Source organism: Gambusia affinis, linkage group LG15, assembly GCF_019740435.1.
Source record: "Gambusia affinis linkage group LG15, SWU_Gaff_1.0, whole genome shotgun sequence".
Taxonomy (NCBI): domain Eukaryota; kingdom Metazoa; phylum Chordata; class Actinopteri; order Cyprinodontiformes; family Poeciliidae; genus Gambusia; species Gambusia affinis.
This window is the reverse complement of record NC_057882.1, coordinates 5,526,569-5,547,652: the sequence shown is the minus strand read 5'-3', so window position 1 is coordinate 5,547,652 and position 21,084 is coordinate 5,526,569. Positions and strand designations below refer to the sequence as shown.

General features: G+C 42.0%; 1 protein-coding gene across 9 annotated transcripts in view; it reads right to left on the bottom strand.

The window, feature by feature from the left end:
- cadm1a (cell adhesion molecule 1a) overlaps positions 1 to 21,084 on the bottom strand; it is a 376,486-nt gene that overhangs the window by 296,352 nt on the left and 59,050 nt on the right. The window contains exon 1 of one of the 9 annotated variants that reach the window (XM_044141668.1): positions 19,415 to 19,563. The exons of 7 other annotated variants lie outside the window; for them this stretch is intronic. Coding sequence is in view for 1 of the 2 variants with exons in the window: in XM_044141662.1 (XP_043997597.1) it covers positions 18,595 to 18,610 (16 nt within the window). In the remaining variant the exon portion in view is untranslated. Of the gene's footprint in view, positions 1 to 18,594; positions 18,676 to 19,414; positions 19,564 to 21,084 lie in introns of those variants that run through there. One more of the 9 variants, XM_044141662.1, reaches the window with a different exon arrangement.

Below are 21,084 nucleotides of genomic sequence, written 5' to 3'. Positions count from 1 at the left end.
GTCAACACAGCTCACTTAGGCTGAAATCACATTTTTCAGCTTCAACAGGGAGCTGTGGACCCAGGGCTACCGGCTGTACTTCCACGGCAGACGTCTCACCCACTCCATCATCTGGGAGGTCTATCTGGGCCCTCAGGGGCCGTGCTGTCACCCTGTCACAGTGAACACAGCGAGCCATTCAGCCGCCGCACACAGGACAAATGGGGAGCCGGAGCCAAGAGGAGGACAAAGAATCATTCACCTCAAGATGAATCACTGACTTCTGAGAAAAATCTGGGTTTTATCCTCAATGTGCTGCTGTTCGGTCGGACCGCGATTCCCAGAATGATGACCAGGCGATGAGGTTTACCGCCATTGGGACAGAAAGGAAGGAAGGAAGGGGCTGGTGCTGAGGTTTCGGTCTGAGTCACACAGCGAGTCCTCGGTAGCGGCGTTTACCCTCGGCACGCCTCGGCCACCCCACCGTCCCCCAGTGAAGCCGCATTCTGGAGCCGAGAAGAAGGCAGCAAGGCAGCTCCACTGATCTGAAAAAGCTCTGTTCTGAAGCAGAGACAATTGCAGCCGCGTTGCATCAGTTGGATGCCGGGTCCGCCGGAGCGTTGCTGGAGAATTCGTCATCCCCAAAGCCCGAAAAAAGGACCTCAAAAGTTAAAGCCCAAACAATGCTCCACGAAGCGATTGATCTGCGCGGCGTAAACACCGTTTCTGAAAAGAAGCCGGGCTAATTGTCATTCCAGAAACACAGAATGGACCCGCTTCCCTCCACAGTCAGAGAAGTGACTTAGCTAAAACACATTTCACTGGATTAATCTGGTCCGCCTGGAAGGAGATGATAAAAACGCACTTCAGGCCGGCATCGGCTGGAAGGAAGACGAGGCGGAGGGCGGGGTGGGCCAATCACACGGAGCGGGAACTGCATCAGAGACAATGGGATGATTATTATTTATCGTCCGCTGCCAAGGTCGGAGTTCTGTGAAAGTTGGGAGAACTCAAACAGAACAATGTCCTCGTCTCGTAATGAGTGCCTGACCTGAAAAGGTAGCCTTAAAAGAGACAAAAACACAACGTGGAAGGCAGCAAGGTCGAAGACAAAACCCTGTCAGAGACCCAAATGAATAAAGGCGCTGATAAAGAACAATGATTAATTGGGTTTTGCGCATCAATGTAAGGCAAGGACAAACCAACAACCCAGTGATCAGCACACTGTCACCTTAACATTTAGCCCTCGTTGCTGCATGTTAAACCAATAACAGAGCTCATTACAACCTTGGAGGAGAGGTTAGGAGACGCTGCGGTGATACAGACTGCAGGTCTGGTTGAGCGGCGAGCAGCAGCAGCTTCTGACAATCAGAGGCAAACGGAGCACAGGGAGGAGAAGGAGTAGGAGGAATATTTTTAACCAGCTCGGCTGCTGATGAATCACCGCGGCACCCTGCATCTCCAGGGGGCATTCCCTGATGGGCGGGGTGAGAGGTGTGTGTTTCAGGATGGAGCACGGGAAATCTCACTTACCTAGAGAGGGAGAGAGAGAAAACAGAGAAAAACAACTTCAGTTCAAAACATGCAAGATGATACAGGCACAACAAAGTAAACACTTACACTGCAGTAAACCGAAGGACTGAGCTTTAACAGCAGAACCGTCTAAAGAAACTAAAAGGCCTGTCACGATAAATCATGCAGGATGATAAATTGTCCCAGAGATGACTGCGATAAAAGGTAATATTGTTATTTTGAGACCTTTTCAAATAATTTATTAAAGGCTTATTAATGCAGGTTTACCCACTCAAAGATTTAACAATTTAATAAAAACTGATATTTAAAACTTTTAAAAAATCTAAAATAAACAAAACAACTGAACTAACAATAACTAAAATGGATTATGAAAATCAAAATGATGTAAAAACAAAACAAAACAAAAAAAAATCATTTAGCTTAGACAGGAAAAACAGGCAAACATGACAGATAGTGCAAATGACATTATGCTTGGTGTCAAACATTTGCAGCGTTTGTCAAAAGGATTTTCAACAATGAAGCAACAGGTTTTTGTCTAAATGAAATTTATTGCCCTCATTTTAATGCGATTAATTGACTTATTGCTCATTGTGAAACTAAATAAATCCCGGCTCAGCTGCCAGAGCACCTCATTGTCTTCCACTGGCACCAGATTCACAAAGCAGATAGCAGCAAATCCATGACGGAGCAAACAGCACATGCAGCTCAGCCGACAGCAGCAACATGCTGAGGCAGAGGCCATGAGTGCTACAGACATTTATTTATTTGCTTTGGCGGCTCACAACCGTAATTTAAAAATATTATAATTCTGACAGTTGATTATTTTACATTTTCAGTTTTATCAGAAAACAAACAGATCCACTAAAACTTAGAGTTCCCTATAGTAGTTCAGCTTCTTTAGATAAACAAGTGGTTGATAGTTGGCCAAACAACATAAGAGCCAATGGTGGTGATCAAGGTAAAAAAAAGAAAAAAAAAACAGACATTAAACAAGAGAAAAGGTAGAAAAACTGTTGTTGTTAAATGTCTGTGTTGCAACAAATTATATAAAACTACCGTGTTATGCTGGGATATAAAGCATTGCACCAAAAAAAGCAATCTACACTGAAAGCCATTAACCTTTAACTCTGATGAAAAGCAACAGCAAACAAAAGCGATACGCAGCCTTTCATCCACATGGCTGCGGTTCTGCACCGAGCTGTGATTATGTCATCGCTCTTACACGCCGCTGCAGGAACCAGAGCATTACGCTGCGCTGGCACACCGCACGCGCACACAAACGCACACACACACACGCCCACGCCCACGCACACACACACACAGGTCAAAATCGCGTTTAAAATAAAACCGTCTTATTTCTGCGAGGCGACACGCTGACGGGCTTATCTGCTGCACACCCACCCAAAACACACCGACGGGGCTCAGGTGTAGCGCCGACAGTCACGCCGCTGGTTAAACGCCGTCAGCTGGGAAGCTGTTTTACATAAAAGTGACATCGAAATAACGCGCGCGGGTAATTGTTCTGCACCGCCGCGCTGACTGGGCTGCCCACGCCGCAGGAGGCTCTGACATTCAGAACCACGATTACAGGGCTCGCGGAAACACAGAGGCCACGGCAGATCAAACCAAGACGGGAAATAAGCGAGCCGAGTGACCGGTTCACCGAAAACACAGGAAGCAAGCAAGACTTGAACTTCAAATAAATATTTTGTAGCTCCACTTAATTTACTCAGGAGAAAAATTACTATGTTAGGCCAAGAGGTGTGGAACATTGACTTTAAAGTCCAAACAGAATCATGTCCTTAAAACCTGAATATTTAAAGTACTAAATCAGAGGTAATCGTCTAGTGACAAGTATTTAAGTTAGGGACATGAAAGATTTACACAAGACTTGAGAGGCCTGGCTGGTGGTGTCCTGGGAGAAATGTTTTGTCAAATGTGGTTAGAAAAACATGAACTGGTTATGATTAATGCTCACTAATATATATAGGCCGTTAATAGCGTCACAATACTGGTCAGAATAGGAGCAGAAACAAAATCTACATGAATGCTGCCAGAATTTTTAATTTAGTTTTTGGCAAAAGTTTTCATTCACCACGATGGTCAACCATAAACAGCCTGTACTCCTCCCACAGCATTTCCATTGCTCCACAGAGTGCCAGTTTGTTGGATCTCCAAGCTACTGCACTCAGTCATCTCTCATTTCTTCTAACTTTCTCCTTCTCACTTAGAATAACGTAAAATAGCACAACGTTCTCAATTCAAAGGGAAGCTAGAAACCTAGTTTTTATCACTTTTATCTTGGGTCTTCAACAAACTTCACAACTGTGAAAGATCTTTAGCAAATTCAACGGAGAAAGTTGGTCAACTCTTGGCATGTCCTTTAATGATGAAGTTACAAGAGAATAACGTCGTTCTATAAGAGGGAGGGCAGAAAAACAGCATAGTCCATTTGGTAGGGACGTGCAGTTTCAGCTTAAACCAATTATTTGAAATGTAGAAAAAAGATGCACCGATCTGTCGCTTTGATGTGAAACTTCAGCTCTTCTACGATTCAAAGATTTCAACGTGCACTGGATGCGAGTCGCAGCAGTTAGTTTGGGTTTGTCCTGAACTGGAGCAGAGAAAGTGATGACAGAGGTAACGGTGAAGAAATCCCCACAAATACAATCCGTCTAATTCAAGCAAGCGTAAAACATGGTTAATCGGTTGTGTGACCATCTATCATGCTGCCAGCCTCATGACTTGGATTCGGGACAGCGGAGGCCTGATCCGAAGGAAGGCTGCGGTTTGCCAGGACTCGTTGAAGGGCGTGTGAATATTTTCAGTTTTTAGCTTCTGACAGACACGTCTTCTAAAAACAGTGATTTGGGGTAAAAGTTAACAGGGGCTTATTCCTCTGCCTCACACTGGGAAACGCTCGTGCCAAAGCTGAACACGTGGTTGGAAAGTAAGAATTTCTTTTATCACGGTGAAATGAATAAATGCGCCATGACAGTAACTTAAATGTATGTAAACGCTTGTCCCCATGTGGATTATTTTTTTTTTTTTTAAATTAGTCGTATGCTTTGCAATCAATTCACTGTGGAAAAAACAACAAATATTAGAAATTCACTACAGTGTACACTAAAATAAGAATAAATTCACCTGCAATAAGAAAAAGCTAAGAAAATCGTTTCTACCCGGCTCCAGCTCCTCCTCCTGTCTGACTGAAAACCAGGTAATCCCGAGAAGCAGCCCAGTTTATATTTATACATGTATGCCTCGTTCTTTCAGCCCTCCCATAAGGGCTGGAGCACAGGCTGATGGGTAAATTGGCAGGGATGGTTCCTGGGCTGGCGTCCCTCCTCACAGTGAAAACCAGAGCAGCATTGTTGTGGGAGGCCACACCAATCTACCTTTCCATCTTCCCTTTCAGGAAATTCAGGCATTTTCTTCCCCATTCTCGCTACAGAAATCCCAACAGGTGGACAATAATCAATCTGCCACCATCAGGCTGTTAGCAGCTGCAGAAATACATGATCCTTTTCACAATGACCTCATTTCGTGTTTTGAATTTAGCTAAAATATCAAAATCAGCCAAATTCTGGCCTGGATCAGCAGTAAAGCCGAGCTGGAAAATGGAAAAGCTATTGCTAGCTGCTTTTTAGAGTCCAGCCGATGAAAAAATGGCTTGAGACGATTGTCATGGACCATTTTCTTTCACCATAAAATTCAGTCGACTGGATTGAGATCCTTCCCGATATCGGGACGCATCATTGAGTTGTTATAGGAAGGTTTTAATGTTCCATTTCTCTACGGAGCATGCACTGGACGCATTAGATTCCGGACAAATGGCTTCGCCGACATCAAACCAAATCAGCTGGTGCCATTGGTTCTGGTTATTTACCTGACATGCAAGCTTATAATTAATGACTGTGAAAGCTTGCAACAGGCAGTAAAATCTGAGTATTTTTACTGGACCTTCAACGTTAAGATCCCAACATTTAGTTTACTGGATATCTGAGAGTCAGAGTTTCATCCATTTAACTGCATCTTCTCGCTTTGGTCGACTAACCTGGGTATGATTTCTGACGCTTTGACATCTGCCTCTGTTTAACAACCTTCCCGTTTTGTTTGTGCGCGCTGTAAATCTACAGACAGCTGAAGGAGAAAAAAAAAAATCTTTTGCCACATTTCATGTTGAACGACCTTTCTGAAGGAAATCCATCAATCTCTGCACTGAGCTGAATTAAACAGGGCTTTTCCAGGACATGTTTACTGCCAGAGAGGTAAGATTGGGAGGAAAGTAACATAGTTCAGGATCATTTGGATACTTTAATGTGTGCAGATATAACTGTAGATTATTGAGTTACTGGATACCTTTCTCTTAGATTACTGAGTGAAGCAAAACAATTTACTTGAGAGGAAAAAAAGGCTCATTAACCTTGTGAAGTGATGAGTGAAGTGATTTGTAGTATTTATTGCAAAAGTGACTATTAAAATATTTACAACTCCTTTGCAGACTTTTTAGGCTGCTGCCTAGCTGTTACTGCATGGCACATCAATCAGAGCCCCCTAAATACAAATAGTGCTATTTAATAAAATAAATGAATAAAAATTACCAATTTTTACATAGACTTCTTCAATATGGCAAGTTTATTAAGTGAGATTTGTATTACTAAGTGGCACACACTAACCCTATTTATTCACATTTTCCAATGTATTAATATTTCCTAATGCTGTCATGGAACCAAAAGTGAAGAAAATTGCAACAATTCTAACCATAATAGTTATAATCCTGTTTCTAGTTGTATCTTTAATGATTATGAACCATAACTATAAAGAGCCCTAAGCTCAACACTTGTATTTTGGGTACTCAAAAAAACAACAAAACAACAACAAAAAAAACAAAAAAAAAACAGACAAAGGATTTCTAAACATAACTTAATAGTGGTCAATAGAAATGCTAGGTCTTTCTGGCTAGCTGCTGATTATTAGTGATGCTAGTTGAAACTAGTTAGTTTTCTATGACCAAGTAGTTATGTTAGCTGCCACTGGGTAGCCCGTGGTTTTTTACAATAGTAACTGTGACCAGCTAGTCATTGGTTGCAAATAATATTAGCGATGACTGGATAGCTGTTGGCTGCTAACAAAATTCAAGTGGCCAGACGGTCACTAACGGTGCTACCTGCGACTGGCTAGCTGCTGGTCGCTAACAACGCTGAGTGCAACTAGGAAGCTATTAGTGGTGATACTAGCTGTGACTGGCTAGCTGTTGGTCGCTAACGATGCTAGCTTTGTTTCTCCTTTGAGTCGCTAAACTTTAGAGCTTTTTGAAAGTTTTCTAATGATTCTGGGCAAAACTTAATAACCTTGTTTCTCTCAATCTCGACGTAAACTCGAGCTAAACTGTTTGGCAGAAAAGTTCTTTGAAATTTGAGAATTGGAACATGTTTTATCTTTTTACAACGCAAAATCACTAAACGTGAATATTGTTCTTTTTTCAATTAGACAAGCAAAAAATGAAAAGGAATGCAATGGACTTGAGCAAAGCTGAATTAAATTGATAAATGACACATTGATCAACATTTCTTAATAGTGTATGACAAATTTAATGCGCATTTCAGAAAAAGATCCCAAAATAACCATAATCTTGAATTAATGTGTTGAAACAAGTGCGAACACAAAGTCGTATTTTGTACATTTTAAACCATAATTCTCGCATGAGGACAACATTCACCATCAGTCTGCAATCTTCAGACAGACCAGCATCTCTCACGTTGTCTTCTGTCTCATGTAATCTCTAAAGAGTGTGTGCCACTTGAAAAGCTGTCAAAAAAGAAACCCTCATATATATGCAAATATGTAATAAATACAATCTGCTGTGCTGAGGGTGAGGCTTAAATAAACCATGTAGAGCAGAAGAAGGACGGATGGAAAGCCTGAACAGGCCTCCCTGAACTGCTGCAGCTGTTGGCAGCGAGCTCTCGGTCCGTCTTCACCTACCATGCCCATGTTGTCTCTGTCAGTTGGACGGCCAATCATTGGATTTGGCTTATTTCTCAACAGATGGGATGATATCCTTGCCAGTTTTTTTTAGTCATGCCCCTGTAACCTCTTGGAGCTCCCTATGTGGAAGCCCGTCTGCTGACTCCCGCTGTGGTCCTCTGCAAGGGTCACGCAGGGTTAGTCTGCATGGACGGAGGAAGGAACACTGAAGTCTGGACTGCTCATGTAGAGCCCATCATTCAGTCTCCAGATTGCAAAGCTGCTAAATCGTGTTCAGACTCGCTAAAAAGGCACAACACGGTGTTAGAACGACGTGTGGATAGCAGAGTTTTCTCTAATCGAAGTCAGATTTTACTGCTTTCGGTTTTATGAGGAGAAGAGCTTCAGACGTAAGCCGCCAGCGCACAGCCATTTGTCTTTTCCAGGACTGCATCGGTTGTTTTTATGTTTCAGAGGATTAAACAAGGATCCATATAATTTTTATTACTGTACACAGATTTTTAGCTTCGTATAAATGTCTGTTCAGCATAAACATACAGAAGCAGCAAGGATTATAGAGCTGCTTGAGATAATCCAAAACACAGCGTTAGCCTCTCAGTTTCAGTCATGGTTCACACTCATTTATGTTTAAACATTTCTTTAATATCATAAAGATGATGTTGGGGGATTTTTATTCTTAAGCATGTTGGAAGACACTTTCTGAGCTTATTAATGTTCTGCTGCAGAATTAAATCATTTCCATCTTTGTAGAGTAATTCAACACTTTAAAATGAGAATGCTAAGCAATGAGGAAAAGTCTGGAAGTTCAACAATTTTTTTTTTTTTCAGATCCGGATAAACATGTAACAATTAGTGGTTGGACTCTATTAAAAGTGTGTCATGTTCATTGCAGAGTCTAATTAATTAATTGAAATTAAACACCTTTTAATTGAGAATGTACTGACAAAATGAACATTTTCAATTCAAAAACTTTTCGCAGCTAGATCACTGAATAAATAGACATATGACCCCAACAACAAAAATACTGTATGAAATACTTCCTTACCAACTGAGTATTGACCAGTTTTCCATCCAGTTCTCGCCGTAACACAATTGCTTTATTAAAGGTTGTTTCACGCTATGAAAATAATGTTTCACCTTCCTCATTTTGGTTCACTGATGCACTCCATTAGTCTAACACAGAGCAGCTGTAATAAGTCTAATACCTCCGATGCAGAACAAGCAAACTTAAGGAAGAGACAAAGCTTTTAAACTATTAAGAAGAAAGCCAAACATGAAATGCTAAGTACTTCAGTCATAGCTAATTAGGTCAACCACTTACAACATTGACACTAAACTCAATTTGATATACAGGCAGTGTTTAAAAACAGCCAAGCCTCCCTACAGAACACCTTCTACAGAGAGAAACTGATTGTTTCAGTAATCAGGGGGATTTATTGCCTCAGAAATATCTTATGTAAGAACTTTAAAGTCCAAACACCGGATGAGTTCTGCTTCTGATTTATTTAACGGGGCATTTCTGAGCATGAAGGTGCTGCTCGATTTCCATATTACTGGCTCCTGCTGTGCATGCCGCTGAGGCTCTCAGGTGCAATTCTCTGCAATACAACTGGAAGCAAGAACCTCACTAAATACAAACTCACAGCCAAGAGAACGTAGGCTTCACAAACTGGAGAACAACAGAAAAACTAAACCAATAAGGCAAATCATTGTTGGGTTTTTATTTTTTTGTAATTGTTTTGAGTTCACATAAATCCCACTGTGATCCTGTTTAGTTGTTCTGTTTTTAAAGCTGCAGGTCTGTAAATGTATGGGTTTCCTCTGGTTCCCTCTCATAGTCCCAGAAAGATCCAAATTAAATGAGATACTTTAAAGCACAGCTGTTCCTTATTCATGAAATGACAAATGCTGACCGAACTGTCCCACTAGCTTCACCAATGGGGACGGGGCAGGTGCTGAATGTACCTACAAATGACTTGTGTACAATTTGACTACATGTGGATTTTTTTTCATGAAGCATGTTGAAATAAGAACATTCAGTTTGAGAAATTCAACCACCTTGGAGCAATGCTGCTGGGCACACTGTTGTCTGGCATTTGCAAACCAGCCAATCCGGAAGCTCTTCTGTGAAACATCCGACAAGTTTCCAAAAACGCAGCACATGTAGAGGAATCCCAGTATAATGAGCCCGTCGCGCCAACGCCTCAGTAAGACCCCAACGTCTCCTGGTGACTAGGAAAAGTGCTACTGTTGAGGCTGAGATATGAATATGACGGGTCATATATCTGCAACCACCATGATTTATAATGAGTTGGCTCATGAACAAACTTATCCACATTCATTCCTTAGAAAATTATAACTAATGCAATATGATCAGGCTTTAAAATGTAATAAAACAATAATTAAAACCACATTGTGTGATAATTGACAAAATCATTGAACACATTTTGAATCGCTTTGTCTTGAGCAACATGCAGGTTAAAACCGAGAGTTCTGGCTACGAGTCAGAAAGTAAATGTCCAAAAGTTCAGTATTTGTTGACCAAAGTTTTTCCATTTAAATAGGATCTACAACATGATCGTTTTTTGAAGCGTAATAATTAATATGAACAGAAACAGTTTGTGATTGTTTATGACATTGTGCCACATTGATATATTATCATTTCTAAAAAAGAGCTGCCTTCATATTTTGTAGTAATTGGCACAAAACCTAATAATATTGCGGCAGAAAGTATTTCAAAACGTGTTTGTGGATTTCATTACATTTTGTTTTGGTTACATGATGCAGTTTTAGTGATCTTTAATTTCATTTTGAAGCCACATTTGATTATATTTTCGCATACTGCAGTGTTACTACGTACAGCATTAGTTTTATTGACATTTGCAGAATATCAACAATTTTGCACACATTTGTCATGGAAACAGCTGGTGAACTTTCCTAGTAGGCTACTGAATTTATTTTCTAGCAGCACTGTTTGGAGAAAACATTCACGGTACATATTTGTGTATGATACCGTTACACATATCATTAAAAGAAAAAAAAAATAGTAATCATTTTGTGCAATAGTAATCATGTTACAGTGTGGACAGCTGCAGCCTATAGACATGTGTGGCACATATATGCAAAATTTTTCTTTAATTAGTGGGAGCATCTTATACGCTCAATAGTCTGGACATTATGGTATGCTTAAAATCAAGGTTATGAAATGAAAGGAAGCAAGAAAGATGGGTTACTTGTGCAGAGAAAGCAACAACGTTTAATAAATCATCTCATTCTGAGCTCTGTAGGTAAACAGACGTCAGAAAATGTCGTTTTCATTGTTCAGTTGGATTTTTCGACGATAGCGCAGGAATTGCCATCTGAGATAATGAGTGTGAGGAGTGGCAAGTAAATCCCCAACATAAGGCGAGAGTGAACCTTCTGGCTGATGCAATGTGGATCAACTACCTCAATCTGCAAAGCGCTGTATCTGTGTTTCACTTTCTGACATGCCTTCATGCTGGCTGCTATCTGTTCAATTTCAAGCCGTTTAGGGAAAAAGAGCCGAAAAAGATTTAAATAGTGCAACCTGTCTTTCATTGCTGGGAAGCCTACCTTAGCAGAGAAAATAAACTCTCTGGCGACAATAAAGCAGCACATCCGAGGTGAAGCCATTCCAATTTAAAAACCTTCTGGATTTTCATTGGCAGCCCCAAACTGAGAGGCCTGAAAGGGCCCAACATGGCAGCCCGAGGCAAAGATCGAGGCCTGAGGAGCTCCCAATCCACAAGCAGATCCTGGAGTCACCTCAGCCACCAGCCTCCCAGGACCAGAGAGGCAGGTCATGAAAAGGTCCCTGAATTTAACAGGAAGTGCCAGCAGTGATGAACTACGCTGCCAGAGCGGAAGAGGAATTTCTCAGTGGCCGCGCGCTGTATGGCGTCTCCACGGGGAGTAAATGAAAACAAGGTTAATGCATTCAGCTCTTATTACCCCCGCTGGAAGACGGGCCTTCAGCTGTGTCCGGAGGCACAGAGGCAAGAAATCAAAACAGCCAGTGATGTGTTGGCTGCTATGCAATACAAGATTGTACTGCCAAGGAAATCTGTTAGTGCCGCGCTTTGGTAATGACCTATAAAGCGCGGCGGAACAACTTGGTTTCTGCAGCGTATGAACCAGGACTGAAAGGTCTGCTCCACTAAACTCTTATGGGAACTTATAATGGGGGAAAACTGACTGTTATATTACCTCTCTGGCCTCAACCATCAGCAGGACCACAGCAAGGACACTATCCAAGAAAACATTTTCCACCTCGCTGTGAGGCAGCAGTGTGAGATAGTTTCCGGATTACTGGGGTGAAAAGAGGCCCTTTGTGACCCAGATGTAATGGGATGGGTCTTTAATCTCCTGCTTTGTTCCCCAGATAGTGTTGTCTTAATAACTGTTGTGTCTGTGTTTAGATGTAATACCCCTCTAATAAGTTCTTAAGCTCCCTTCACGTCGGATGCCAGCTCTGGAATCTCTCAGTCGGAGGTCAGACAGCTCTGCCTCCAGCTCTCGCTCCCAGATGGACCACTATGACCAATTGCTCCGACGTCAATCACGCCAACCGGCCAAGCCTGGCTGGGTGAAAGCAGCGGGCCAGACAGGATGGTGCGGCAGGCAGGCAGGGGTTCGGGCATTGTGTACGGCCAATAATCTCTCAACAGGGGTTGCTGGCTCCTGTCTAATCTGTCCATTAGTCATGAGGGGCCTCAGAGTCCAGGCAAAAGCTTGGGTCAGGACCAGTCCGGCCATCACAGGCTAACGAGGCCCTTCACAGTGAGTTAGTGTACTTGGACATATATGTCATATTGTGTTGAATTTATACAGACACAGTCAATATGAAGGTATTATCCAGGAGTGAGGGGGGGTTGTTTCTGCTAAGAAATATACACCAACAATAAATATCCAGCCGGGTGGTGAGGTAGGGATCTAAACAGAGAAACATATTTTTAATGAAGAAACGCCTAACGGAGCCGGTTGGTTGGTTGGTAAACGTGGTGAACAATATGTTTTGAATAAATTTCAAATTTCAGAATCAAGCAGCTTTTACTTTAAAACGGTCAGCCTATTGTCAAAACCTGAAATCACATACAAAATAATAATTAAAAAAAATCTTAACTGGTTTGGTAGAACAATGTGTGGTGTGAAGACACAGCAGGAGCAACACAAACAGATTTCACTCAACATTCAGATTTCAGGAAATGGGCAGGAAATCTCACACAGCCTCCCCAGACCAAACATGAGTTCAGAGTAAACAAACATGGCCGACTGGGAAAAACGGGCCGGGCAAAAAAACCCCAAAACTATAGTGATTGATACCTGTGACACATGATGATTGTCAAAAGAACAATCAATTGTCAAAAGGATACAATATTCAATAATTTCACTGGACTCCGATCCAGAACCGCACAGCATTCTGGGAAATGAAGGCAGAGGAAAGGCTTTAGCAAGGTGGGAGGCATCAACTAACTCTCTCTTTGGTTGCCTTGCAACAACAGGTTGCAATTTGAGCAGCAGCCGTTTCATGTTAGGCCACTGTGCCTGATTTTTTATTTTTGTTTTAAAAATAAAAAACAGCGTTGAGTGTAAAAAGAAAAGGATTTCAACAACTCAAGAGGAAACTACACATAAAAGAGGAAAGGCCACGTCTGTTTGGCTGCACTGATAAAAACATCAACTTACTGCCAAAAATCAACTGGGTGCAGCTGGGTAGTTTTTCTCTTAGAAGCATCTGAGACCCAAATTATAGTACAAAAACATGCAAATTGTGAAGTTAGGTCTCCTTTAAAAGATGCCTTCTGTGATGTCACCAGAAGCCTTTTTGTTTGAAGATTAAATGATGATTTCCACCAAAAAACTGTAACAGAAAACTTATCATGACATGTTCAGTAGCTGATGCTCTAAAGCAGCAGGTTTCTGTCTGAAATCTCTCACTGGTTCTGTAGGTTGACCTTCCTGTGGCTCCAGGCCCGTCTTGCTGGACCTCACTGGACCACTGAAGTATCCAACTACAATAAACTACAGCAAAACAACAGTCAACACATGCAGAGGGGAAGTGACCTTGTTAGTTCATCCAACAATTACTACCTGGCCCATTTAACCCCATCTGCACCAATCAGTGTGAGTGAATTCATCTGCAGCCCCCCTCCCACTTCCACCTCACCGAACCTCTTCACCCCTCCACAGCTGCACAGCTCAGCCTCTGAACAAAGCCCATAATAGCAGCTCTAAATGCAGATGAAGTGACAGGTAAATGTTGACTCTGAAGAAAATGTCCCACGATGACGAGATTCACCGCAGGGTGACCATTATCCCTGATTCATCATTCCCATATACTGCGGTGCTTTGCGTATTCCTCGCCTGCAGCTTATCAGCGCCAGCCATTCTCTCTCTGCTGCACGCTCCTCTTTATATCTCCCCCCCCTCCTACTCTCCCTCCTTCTTCTTCTTCTTCTTCACTCCTCCTCCCTCTCTGTCCTGCTTCAGCAAATCCCTCCAGTCGAATGCTTTTTACCCTCGAAATCTAATGGAAGTGATTTGACTCCCGATTAATGGGGCTGACAGAGGCAAAACGCCAGGGCAGTGCACTACAGTGCCTATTATGCTAAACACTGGCTGCATTGAAGGAGAGCCTGCAGGGCTTCAGACTGTTTGGTAACAGCAGCTGGTGGAGGTAAATTACAAAAACACATTCCTGACAACCACCACAAAGCAACAAGAGGTCCGAGTTCAGGCGGAGTCACTTACCATTAAACCCACACTCTTATTTTATCACTTAAAACTACAGACGAACACAGTTCACTCAGATTATGGCAAATATTTCTACAGTCAGGAAGAAAGGAAGGAAAGAGGGAAGGAACAAAAGAATAGACTTAGAAAAATGCACAAGAAAGGACTGAAGGATTCAAGGAAAGGAGGAAGGAAGGATATAGGGAACAAAATAAAAGAGACAATAATAGAAAAATGAAAGTGAGGAAAAAAACGTGACAAAAGAAGGAAGGCCAAAAAAGGAAGGAAGGAAATGAGGAAAGAAGCAAGAGCAGAAATAATATAGATGGAAAAAGAAAAGGCTCAAAAAAGAAACAAAGGGAGGAAGGAAAGAAAGAAGAGAGATAGAAAGGAGTGAGGGTCCAAGGAAGGATATAAGGAGGGATAAAAGAATACAAAGGAAGACAAGACAAAAGAGAATTCAAAGAAAGAAGCAAAGACGGGAAGAATAAAGATGGAACAAGAAAAGAAAAAAGGAAGGAAGGAAGGAAGGAAGGACACAAAGAAGGAAATAAAAAACAAAGACAGTAGTGGGGATCTAAGGAAAGACACAGTCTGTAGCCAAAAGGATTGTAATGAGGTCAGGAATATTTACATTTTTCTGAGTTTTTATTTTCCTGCTCATCTAAACCTGGTAGATCCTGAACTCCTGGTCTGTGTGGGAACCTGGTAAAATCAGTCAGATTAGTGTAATTAAAGTCCGGATATTAGGGGCTCCAATCATAACACTTATTATTTCCACTATTTTGTCCCTGCGGCTTCCAGTTTGACGCGCGGCACCAAAAGTGATAATTGTACTTTACGACAGCGTCTTCCTGTGAGACGAGCAGATAGAGATCAATAATTAATTGATGAGACCCGACTTTGGAACTCAGCAGCTGAATTACAAGCAGGTCGCCCACTGAACCTCTGCCCACATGCAACCCGCAGTCCCCGCGTTGTTCTGTTGACACAGTATAAATATTAGATTTTGTTTTCCAACAATCAGGACATGGCTGCCTGGAGGACTTTCTATAAATACACCCTGACAGGCTACATGGCTTTTAAGGCCCTGTGTGAATTCGCTGGGCTTGCTCAGAGTGAAAGCCTCTGTGTTTTTGCAGCTCTGAGGGATGATCTATGTGCAACAGCCTCGCCGAGGTTCGATCTGACTCCGAGGACAGCTTCTTTATTTCATTCCTTCTGCGGCTCTCTGTGTACATGAGGCTTCTCCGAATTAGGAAGGGGAGGTGGGTGGGCAAAGCGTGCAGAGACCCTCCTGGGTGCCAATCTGCAAGAAAACAATCCAGACAAACCTCTGGGGCTCTGCTATCTTGCAATCACAAGAGAAAAAGAAATATTTTTCAAAGAAAATGAAGCTAATGCAGCCAATCAGGCCGAAGGTCTGCAATTCACTCCAATCTTCGCTGAATACACAAGAAATCACAGGCGGTTTCAGCCAAAACCGGCAATCATGGCAGGTGATTGGCTGCATGAAGCCTCCGATCACTCCAGTAATAAAAGCAGCGCCCGTCCTGGTGTTTGTGCCGGGAAAGGTCACGACGAGCGCAGCGGAAATGGGTTTTGACAGCAGATGAGAGGTGAGGTTTTCAAGCTTTCACCGACAGTCTGTCCCTACAAGGCTTTTACCCCAAACCTCACGGAGGAAATTATTACAAATATTACACCTGACGATACCCGAAAGCGTCCCGGTAATGACCCGACGTCATCAGAGCCGGAGAAGCCGCGTGGAAATTCGCTTCGACACAAAGCCGGGGATCAAAACGACGCTGATCAACTCAACACGGCTGCGCGGGGCGCTTTCTGCTCGCCTCGCTCACTTCACATCATTTTTATTCATTGAATGAGCGTGCATGCCAAATCCTTCTCAAAGTTCAAGTAACCAAAGCAATTCAAATGCCATGCTTCTCCGCAGCCTTAGTCAAGCAAGAACCCCTTTCATTACCGCCATGAATGGAAGCCATGTCGCTCCCGCTTCCCAACATCAGCCAAGCTAAGTGGGGAAAAATATCCTGAGCGCTCCCATATGCCTGGTATTAGCATAATCAGAAACAAAACACTTACTGGCAAACAAACACAGCTCACTGCAAACGCCCTCGAATCATGTAATTATGAGCCTCCAGTTCACTTTGTGTCAACGCCATCATTATCTGCACAGGTCAACTGTTAGGACCTGCTGAAGCGTCTCAACTTTAGATTCAATCACTTTAATTCATAGAGTAAGCAAAATATAAGGAAATTGATTAGATATAGAGATATAGAGTGGAATAGCATAATGTATTTATTGCTTTCATATACTTAATTTAATGTTGGAAAACGAATTTCTGCCCCTGTCGCCCCAAAAAAAAAAATTTAAAAACGTCCAACCAACCAAAAATGATTGGTTAGTTGTCTGGCCAGTCAGACAACTAACCAACCAACCATAGAATAAACCAGCAATGTAGAGGGTTTGATTAGAGTTACATCCATTCAGGCAAATTCTTCAGAAGAAAAAAGATTTTAAAAAAAATAAAATACGCAGAAGAAGATTACAGGAAGACATCAACAGAACATTTGACAGAAGATGTTGGTGGTGATGTGGGTCCAGTCTTAAAAAAGATTCAACAAAAAATCCTTCAACAGCTGAAAAGATGTAATATTCATAGATTTTCACCAACTCTCTACTAAGTTCTCAGAGTGACGGGCAGTCAACTCCCCCCAGCTGAGGAAAAGCCAAACAGAAATACAACTGATAGAAAGGAGTTCTTCTCTAAACAGCAGCCGCTGGAGGGAGGTTTCAGGTATTTGTTGAAAGCAGAATCAACACTCCGCTGGTGTTTGTCTTTAAACAAAAGCTTTTCAAACCTGCCGTAAGTGCTCAGAGTTGAATTTCCTCAGACAACTGCTTTATATCAGAGACGTTAATGTTTCCACCTGCATTAAACTGTCAAGTTAATCTGGCCTGACTTCAGTGCAGATTGCTGCATAAAGTGTGTCAGCAGTGTGAGTGAATTATAGGGGTAGGAAAAGGTAGTTCAAGCTGGAAACTCTGGGAAAATGAGGCGTATCTGGGCAGGAAAATACACTCTGCTCATCGTTTCTGATTGTCTTCTTGAAAACGACGTGTGTAAAGAGTCTAATTCTTCAGACTGCGAGTGAGAACGCAAACAGAGAGAACTGAGGGGAACAATTCCAAGAAATCATGTTTCTGGGTGTTTTTGCTGCATTTAAGGAGATTTGCATGGGATTTTAACACTGGATTGTTCAGAATTGGCGAGTAAATGCAAGACTTTCTCTGAGGCAAACAAGCAAGCAGCAACTCCAGCTCATTTAAAGCTTACGGCAAAACGTCACAGAGTGCACTTAGTAGTGTTTTTGTCTCTCATGCCTCTCTACGCATTTGTGGGGAATCTCTGTAAATAACTGCGACGCAAATAAACGTGTTTCTACATCCACAGATCCAGTGTTCAAATGTCTTTTAAACCAGTCAAGAACGTCACTGGAGCTCAGAAACTGATAGTTGTCCACCGCCCTACGTTTTCCATCAGTAACAGCACTCCTAATCAGCCCACAAAAACTGAAAGGTGATAAAAAGAGCTGCATGTGGTTGGTGACTCGAGAGGCAAATAATCCAACAAAACACAGAAACACCAGCAAGAAGCACCAGGTCTGATGAAGAAGAGAAAGAAATGTTTCACCATGGTAAAACCTATAAGGTCACTTAGGTTCTCTAAACCTTTTTCATCTCCACATTTTATGTTTCTTCCATGTTCACATTAGTGGAGTTTACAGACAAAACAAATACAAAAGTTTATCCTTTATGAGTTCACAGAAGACGGCAATGTTCAAGTCAGGCGGTAAACTGGAGAAGAAACTGGGTGGATGGAGAGACAGAAATAGAGTTACAACAATGGTTATGACTGGAAGGACAAATGGACGGACAGATAGTCAACAACACAGAAGGACAAAACGATTAATGGATGGACAGATGGATGACGAACGAATGGTTAGATAAATGGATGGAGATGGACAAAAGAATGGATGGAGGAACAATAGACAGTTAAATGGAGAGATGGACGGATGAACAGAGCAATAGGTGGACCAATGAATGAATGAATGGATAGTTGGACAAATGAACTGATTGACAAATAGACATAAACAGACAAACAGATAGATGGACGATCAAATGAATAGACAGATGGAAGGACGATCGGATAGATAATCAAACAGTCGGAAAGGTGAAAGGATGGAAAAAATGATGGATGGATGAATAAAGTGATGAACTCTGAAGGAACCCTAAAGAAGAAAGGTGGTCCAGACCTGATCTCCCAGACATCACACACCTGAGGTGTCCAGCAGACTCGGAGCGAGAAGCTGCCACTTCCCCTAAGAGGCGTCAGGTTTTCATGCACCGCACATATTCCTGGTCATAACTGTAGCATTTATTCATATGCACGACGCCTTAATAAGAGCTCCTCACTCCTTCCTGGCGACCCAGTTTGATGGTTTATTTGGGAGCTTTTAGTCCTTCTGCTGCCTCCAGACTCCCAGGAACAGGCCTGCTGGGTGGCTGTGGGGGCGTCTGAGCCTCTCTGTCTGGCTCCAAAGCACAGCTTTCCTTCAGTCTGGTGGAGCTTTCTAATTAATCACAAAACCGTGTTCTGTTACCTGGGGAGTTCACAAACCAAGAATCCTGTAAGCGTCTGAGCTCTTGTGGAAGCCGACAGGCTCCCGGCTTTTTGGACTCAAAGCTAAATATTAGGAAAACAATGCAGCTCAGAAAGATACAAGCATCTCCAGATTTACAAGCTCACTGAAAAGGTAGACTTTACTTCCTCAGGTAGAGGAGCAGTGAGTGATTCAAAGTAGTCAACCTTAAAACTCAATTGGTTTTTTTTTTCCTTCTGGAAATAAAGGGAAAAACAACGTCTTCTGATGAGCTTTCACATTTCTCCGAGTTATATGCAAGACCTCGTCTTTCATACATCATGCAGCGCCCTTGGGAAACCAATTAAACAAAATATGAATGATATTGCTTTACCCCATTGCGCACACAAGGCCTTTTCACAGGCCATCTGGTTTTATGGATTAATCTAAGAACGCAAGAAATTAAAAGGTTTAATCTGCCAGCCATTCTTACCGTAAGATCCTGTCAAACATCACGTCTGAAAACGCGTTCAAAGCTCCAAACTGCATGTTGGCAATTCGTGTGAGACGTAGAGCTGGTGTTAACACACCAACATAGTAGGTTTGTATTCATCATTGTGCAAAGGGAACGAGTTGGTTCACGAAGGTCAGCTCGACTCCCACTCCCCTGAACAAAGTTTCACTCCCGAGATATAAAATCTAATTAATCTATTCGAAAATATGAAAATTCAATTAAGCTCAAGGCTCTAATGTTGAAAATGAAAAAAAAAAAAAAAAAGAAAGCCCGAACATAATTCAAACTACGAACATTACCGCAGAAAGGGTCCGATTACTTACGACTTGTTATTGTATAAATCATTAATGGGCGCTATGAATAGCAGGCGTGACGGACACCAGCGAACGCAGGAGGCGGGGGTGCTGATGCATCAGAATGTGTGCAGCTATAGGCCCGCGCAGGCGTGAACGCCTCACCGCCGAGAATAATGTGGAGCTGTGGTGAGCAGATGTGCTGCTGGATCATCAGTTTAAAGCGGCTTCCTGAGCCCAGAAAAGAAATCACTTCGGATCAATCCATCCACGTGTTTTTTAACGATTACAGGTTTAAAACGTTCAGGTTTAGCCACGTTGTGCTGTGAGAAAATAGTAAAGATGCATCATATCTGATTCCATTAAAGCACAAACGGTTAGGATTTGCTGTCATCTCTTCCTATTAAATACATTTTGATTTTTAATTTGTAGAATTATTTCTATTTAATCCACACATCAGTAATGTTTTCACACGCTTCTTCAGATTTCTACCATTGTTAAGAAGCACAGCAGACATATCTGAACAAATAAACAGCCAAAAAATGATTTAAAAAAATAAACCGATGCATTATAGCTGCAGTAATAAACTACATGGAAAAACACTGAAGAAACAAAAACCAAAAGGAAGAGACAGAGAACCCTTTGACATAACAATGTTCTTAAAATGGCATCGGGCTGATTTTGTTAGACTTTATGTGGTTGTTAAAATTTAAGTCCAACCTTGATTTCTGTCATTTCTGCAAATGAAATGTTGGAGGAGAATGATATTATGGACTACTTGGCCCAGCGATTATAATGCAATGTGCTCAGAAATGTATAATGTTGTGTAATTAGAATGCAGATGGTGAGAGATTTTATTGTACTAATGACAATAGCCTGGAGTATCATGTAAATGTTAAGATCAGGGTCTTGAAGAAGCACACATTGAATCTTATCTTACCTCATTTTCCACGTGATAAATGAGAAAGTTGTCCCAGTTTGCTGAGTAAGATGAACCAGTCGACACAGCAGCGCCCAGCCCTGACCTTTCCTCCAACAATCAGTACGTCATAAAAGAAGTATTTTACTTATGAGGGCAGTTAAGATCCTACTTTTATTTTCTTCAAAAACATTTCACAAAACTCCTGCAGCTGAGTTGTGTAACAACTTAAATTGCTACTACAAATCTGAGTGCAGGTTTACTACATTAGTGCTGCAGATACAGGAGCTTTGCTGACCTTTCGAAGTTGCTCTCAAATATCAGTGTTGAAGTGTTAGCTTGTAGCATTAGCACAGCTAGCATGTAGCTTTCCTCAGCATTCGCTGCCCGTCTGCCTCTTTAGGAACATAAAGCCAAACAACGCTGTTAGTTGGCTT